Genomic DNA, 6,135 nt, shown 5'->3' on the forward strand with positions numbered 1-6,135 from the left:
CCTCGGCGGGGGCCGCGCGCCCGGACAGCCCTCGGATCCGCCCCGGGTCGCTCCGGCATGCGCCGGGGTCCTCCGAGCCCGCAGGGGGCGCCGTCGCCACAAGCGCATATCCCTGAGCCGGCGCGGGCCGGAAGTGCGGAAGTGCGGCGGTCACTTCCGGCGCGGAGCAGCGGCTGGGGCGGCGGACCGGCTCGGACTTGGGGGCTAGAGCGGGAGGCCGAGGCGGGGCCTCGGCGGAAAGCGCGGCCCCCGCGATGCCGTTCCTGCACGGCTTCCGGAGGATCATCTTCGAGTACCAGCCGCTGGTGGATGCCATTCTGGGCTCCTTGGGGATCCAGGACCCCGAGCGGCAGGAGCCCCTGGACGGGTAACTCGCTCCCTCCCGCCGGTGGCCGAGGCCGCTCGGATCAGGCGCTGCTTCCCACTTTGTCATGCCCAGCCTGGCGGGAGTGGGGAGCGGTGTCCTTCGCTTTTCTTGCGAGGCTGAAAGCGCTTGCTCTGCCGCGCTGACCTCTGTCCCGCCTCTTGCAGGGGGGAAGGTGCTTCCGGCCGGCGCTGGCGAAGGGCAGGGCAGGGCCCGAGGGTGGGATGTCTGCAGGGCCTCCGCCCCAGGGCCTCCGCCCCAGGGCCCCAGCCTGTGCCCTGCCTGTCCTGTGCCCGCCTCCCCGGAGTTGCAGGGGTGCAGGGTGGAGTCTGTGAGGGCCTCCATTCCTACCCAGGAGCAGTGCGGAAAATAAAATTCTTGTAGCTGAGTTAGCATTTTGTAGACAAGAGCAGGTCTCTCCGTGAACCTGTGGAAAGGTGGGAAAGGTGTTAGTGATCAGTCAGTATTTGCTGCCCATCGTCCCGAGCACTTGGGTTACACCTGTGAGCTAAACAAAAGCCCCAGCCCTCGCGGTGCTTATGCGCCGGGGAAGAGACTGACAGTCCTAAGTAATTGTACAGTATATTAGGTGTAATGGGGAGGAGAGCTGAGGAAAGGGGCTCAGGTGGGGGGTGGGGAGTTAACAGCTGGAATTTCAGACACGGATTATTATGAGTCTCTCCAGGAACTTTCGTGGAAGCTAGGCTTTCTTCATCACTTACATCAGCTCTGTTCACTTTGAGGCTTGTTCTCGTAATGCAGTGCAAGGTGTTTCCTTGACTCTGCGGCTGTGCTGGGGTGAGGGTAGAGCAGAGGGAGGCTGCATGGCATTTTTGGTAGCCCCAGACATTGAGCAGAAACTGTCCTAGATGTTTGCTTTGCATCCGTGGTGCTCTGGGCACTCTCCAGGGCTAGGGTCGGTGCGGGGGATGAGATGGAATCCTGCCAGGCAGTAAGGGTCGAACCGTGAACCAGCCAGTCGAAGGAGCATAGAAGGGTGAGACTAACGGGGAGAAGGGAAGCTCCCTAAGAGGAGGAGCTGGTGGCCTGTGACGGAGTCTGGGACTCTGTCAGCTGTGTGCAGAGTCAGCTTTTAGGGAAAGCCACAGAAGTTCTTAGTAGTTAGGGCTGGCCAGGGAGGGGGAGGCTGGTAGGTAGGTGGGGGTCCGGGGGGCTGGGATGTGAAGAGCCTGTGTACATTCATCCTTCAGAAGACTGCGAGGTAGGCTAAATGTCCCAAGGTGTACAGAGGGACCGCCCTGGCTGGTGTGGCATCCTGCAGCTCAGGAGGGTCAGTGTTTTTGAGTGTGAAGGAGTGGCAGAGGCTGGTTCCGGCCCCTAGCCTCAAGGGTTCCCTTCAGTCCCAACAGCCCGGGTGAGAGGCTTTGTACCCAATCCAGGGACCAGATTCTATGGGCAACTTGGGAGGAGACTGAAGACAGAACCAGTCTTTTCTCAGCTCCAGTTTAAAAGATACACCCAGCCCTCTCTCCACTTCATACCTTCTCCCAGGAGAGACTTCCCGCCCCACAGAGCCAGGGCCCTGCCTTGGTGGGTGATTACAGCAGGACCCTAAATGCCACCCACCCACAGGGTGCCCAAGTCAGTTGGTACCGTGTCTGGCCCTACCCTCAACTGGTCTGCTCTCTCCTGCTCCAGGCCCAGTTATGTCGCCAGTGAGGAGAGCCGGATCCTTGTTCTCACTGAGCTGCTGGAGAGGAAGGCCCACTCTCCATTTTACCAGGAAGGCGTGAGCAATGCCCTGTTGAAGATGGCCGAGCTGGGGCTGACACGGGCTGCTGACGTTCTCCTGAGGAACGGGGCCAATCTCAACTTTGAAGGTCAGCTGGAGCCCTGATGGGCTGGGGGGGTGGGCGACTTAAGCGTGGGCCTGCTCTGGGAGGGTAGCCAGGTCCTTAGCTTCTGCTTTCACTGTTCTCTTAGGAGTGACTTCCCTCACTTATTTCCTGGGTGATGACAACTGAGGAAGCCTGCACTGGGTGCCTTCCGTCCCTCTGTGGCTTTCAAATGGCTCTTACCACCTTTGTTACAAAAGCAAGTGTCTTGCTGCTTCTACCATGTGATTGATTTAGCAAACTTTCCCAGCTCCCAGATTAATCCCCACTTCCCTTAATGTGAAAATGCGGCTGCTGGCACTGTGCCCAGAGCTAAGGGGAAGTCATTTTCTGTCACTTACTCTGAGCCATCTTGCGTCTTTGCTCGTGCCAGGAGAGGGGAAAACAGATAAGCCGCACTGGGCATAAATCACGGCAGGACTGCGTTGGCTGTGGCTAGAGGGTGCTGGGATGGTGATGGAGCCGTTCTCTTTTCCTCTCTGGCTTTCACCGGGAAGTGCAGGTTAGTCTGAGACAGGCATGGCTGCCTTGTGACCACATGTGGAGTCTGTGCTGACCCAAGATATGGCCAGCATGTCTCCCCTCCCTGGGTGAGGATAGGCTGAGGAGGGAGGGCACCTTCTGCAGTTAGTCACGTGGAGACCTAGCTTTGAGAACTTGACTTATTACCTGGCTGATGGAGCAGAGCAGCCAAGGAGCTGTTTCTCCCAACAGTCCCAAGAGGAGATGCCCCATTTTATGGCCCCATGAGAAAACTAAAGCCCAACCAGGTGAAGTAGTGTGCCCAGTAAAAGGACCCTAGGACCCTCTAGCATTTGGTGAGGACAGCTCTGTCCTGACCCGGATGGTGACAGGAGCCTTGGCCTCTGCCTTCTGGACACTTCAGGAGGGAGTGCTGGGGCTGGGCTTCAAGGTCAGGTCCTAGGACCCCATGAGAACGTGCTGCTGAGCAGGAATGACACTAGCTGTGCCTGTGCCTTCAGACCCAGTCACCTACTACACGGCCCTGCACATTGCCATCCTGCGGAACCAGCCCGACATGGTGGAACTGCTGGTGCGCCATGGGGCTGACATTAACCGGAGGGACCGGGTGAGAGCCGGGTCCAGCCTGCTTTGAAGGGGGATGTAGTGGGGTGCCTGAGCAGCCGAGCAGCCCCCAGCCAACCTGGCTTGTGCTCCCTCGGCTCAGATCCACGAGAGCAGCCCTTTGGACCTGGCCAGTGAGGAGCCGGAGCGCCTGCCCTGCCTGCAGCGCCTCCTGGACCTGGGAGCAGATGTCAATGCAGCTGACAAGCATGGTGGGTGTCTCCCATTGGCCCCAAGAGCCCTGTAAGGGAACCCCGGGGTACCCCAGGATGCTGCCAGATGCAGGCTGAATTCCAGCCCGTGTGGTGGCACAGCGTGGCTGGGCACACAGGCGGATTGCGCTGACTTGCCTGAGTTCAGAGGCTTTAGAGAGGCAGTGCGTCACTGTCCCCATGCTGGCCCCTCGAGGGCTGTCTGGAGGAGGAAACCGGGTTATGTGTGTACTCAGCTGCTGGGGCATTGATGGCCTTGCCTGGGTCTCAGTGTCTCAGAGCCCAGAAAAATCCTACCTCACTTACACTTCTGCTCCCAGTTTTGTGCGGGTGGAAAGAAAATGGCCAGAGCCTGTCACCCTGAGCCCTAGCTGAGGTCAGTTCTTTTAAAGTACATTTGGTGTTCCTGTGAGAGTGTCTGTCCCACCTCCCCTCTGGGTTGCCCCCGGCTCCCACCACTCTCTCCTGCCTCCCTAGGAAAGACAGCCCTGTTGCATGCTTTGGCCAGCAGTGACGGGGTGCAGATCCACAACACCGAGAACATCCGGCTCTTGCTGGAGGGAGGTGAGCCCGTCGCATGTCCCCAGCCTCATCCCCCCCACAGTGCACTTCAGTTTCTGCGGCCTCTCCCCACCTCGTTCACAATGCAGGGTTGAAGGCCTTCTCCCACCTTCCGTCATTCTCATGGTTCTTGTAGGGGCAGACGTCAAGGCTACCACCAAAGACGGGGACACCGTGTTCACTTGCATCATCTTCCTGCTTGGTGAGACCGTGGGAGGGGACAAAGAAGAGGTCCAGATGATCAACCGCTTCTGCTTCCAAGTAACTCAGCTCTTGCTGGCTCACGGGGCGGACCCCAGCGAGTGCCCAGCCCATGAGTCCCTCACACAAATCTGCCTCAAAAGCTTCAAACTGCACTTCCCTCTCCTGCGCTTCCTGCTGGAGTCCGGAGCCGCCTATAACTGTTCCCTGCATGGCGCATCCTGCTGGTCTGGCTTCCACATCATCTTTGAGAGGCTCTGTTCCCACCCGGGCTTTCCCTCTCCTGCGCTTCCTGCTGGAGTCCGGAGCCGCCTATAACTGTTCCCTGCATGGCGCGTCCTGCTGGTCTGGCTTCCACATCATCTTTGAGAGGCTCTGTTCCCACCCGGGCAGTGCCGAAGACGAGAGCCACGTGGACCTCCTGCGCAAAGCCGAGACCGTCCTGGATCTCATGGTGACTAACTCCCAGAAACTCCAACTGCCAGAAAACTTTGATATCCACCCTGTAGGCAGCCTGGCAGCAAAGATCCAGGCCCTCCACTTCTCCCTGAGGCAGCTGGAGAGCTATCCCCCGCCCCTCAAGCACCTGTGTCGCGTGTCCATCCGGCTCTACCTCCAGCCATGGCCTGTGGATGTGAAGGTCAAAGCCCTGCCTCTGCCAGACAGGCTGAAGTGGTACCTCCTCAGCGAGCACAGCAGCACTGTCGAAGACGACATCTGATAGGTCCCAAGTGAAAAGGGTCTGGGCAGCTAAAGTCAACTTGTTTGTGGACTTAAGTACCTGTAACAGCCTCAGGGGAGGGTCCCTTGATCTGGGAGGTGAGACATGATGCTTAATGAGTGTAGAGCCAGCCAGGTGAGGCCCACGCAGCAAACATTCCAGTGGTGAAAGATGTGGCTGTCTTCCAGGGAGACTGCCCTCCCTCCCCTCTTGCAGCATCCCTTAGGCTCCACACACACTGAGAAGGACCGGGCTTAGAGGGGAGCACAGGGCAGCTACAGAAGCAGGAAGTGCCAAGTCTGGGTGTCCCCAAGAGCTGCAGGAGTCTGGCGTGTCCGGCATGGAGGCACAGTTGGAGGAAGAAGGAAGCCAAGCCAGGGTGCGTCCTGTGGGGAGCCACCCAGCTGAGGCCCTGCCTCTTTTCATTCCAGGTTCTGCCACTCTTAGAAGTGCTTTGGCAAAGCTGGGGGAGAAGGCAGTAAAGGCCACCACAGGCTCGTCTTTCTGGTGTTGAAAGCTGAGCTGACCCCTGCTGGCTTCTGCAGCTCTGGGGCTGGGTCGCCTGTGGCCCTGTTCATCCAAGCACCAGGGCTGTACTATGGTGGCAGCTCTGCTTGTGCCAAACCCAGGGTCTCAGGGACCATGCCTCCTGCCAAAAAGCAATCATGAGTGCATAACCGGGGACAGCCCTTTCCGAAGCATCTTGTTCTGTGAGGGCTCGCCTGATGGAGCAAGTCACCAAGACTGAAAGCTGACTGGACTGCTCAGTGCCGGGCCCCCAGAAACACTTCCAAGTGGTAGTGGTCATTGTGAACTGTGTAAATGCCTTTGGGAATAAGCTGAGACGACTAAGTGGTATATTTATAAAATTAAACTGATTCTCTTGGCCTTAAAGGTCCTTGTATAGTATTTCTGCCCCTCTCCTCCCCAGTTGAGGATAAAGGATCCCACAGCAGCCAGTAAGAAAGGAGAGGTGGTGGCATGAGACACCGCACTGGGGAGACTGTCTTCAAGTAGTGTGACACTTGCCCCGTAAAGACGCACTGCTCCAGATTGGCCTGGGCCTTCGTGGTATAGGGGTCACCCCTTTTATTTTTGACTGAAAATGCTTGCCAAGGACGAACCCAAGCACAG

General features: G+C 58.3%; 1 protein-coding gene across 3 annotated transcripts; it reads left to right on the forward strand.

The window, feature by feature from the left end:
• The first annotated feature begins 186 nt into the window (after positions 1–186).
• On the forward strand, positions 187–5,895 carry ASB6 (ankyrin repeat and SOCS box containing 6). Of its 3 annotated transcripts, XM_008583166.1 has the most exons (7): positions 187–367; positions 2,024–2,205; positions 3,204–3,310; positions 3,410–3,518; positions 3,996–4,082; positions 4,216–4,534; positions 4,653–5,895. In XM_008583166.1, exons 1-7 carry the CDS (start codon positions 255–257, stop codon positions 4,999–5,001), a joined length of 1,266 nt encoding a protein of 421 aa, XP_008581388.1. In that variant the 5' UTR covers positions 187–254; the 3' UTR covers positions 5,002–5,895. The 3 variants fall into 3 exon arrangements, with proteins under 3 accessions (XP_008581388.1, XP_008581389.1, XP_008581390.1); XM_008583167.1 differs by lacking the exon at positions 3,996–4,082; XM_008583168.1 differs by lacking the exons at positions 3,410–3,518; positions 4,653–5,895 and having other exon boundaries at positions 4,216–4,422.
• Positions 5,896–6,135: the final 240 nt, after the last annotated feature.

The sequence above is a fragment of the Galeopterus variegatus genome, unplaced genomic scaffold, assembly GCF_000696425.1.
Source record: "Galeopterus variegatus unplaced genomic scaffold, G_variegatus-3.0.2 Scaffold2844, whole genome shotgun sequence".
Classification (NCBI taxonomy): Eukaryota; Metazoa; Chordata; class Mammalia; order Dermoptera; family Cynocephalidae; genus Galeopterus; species Galeopterus variegatus.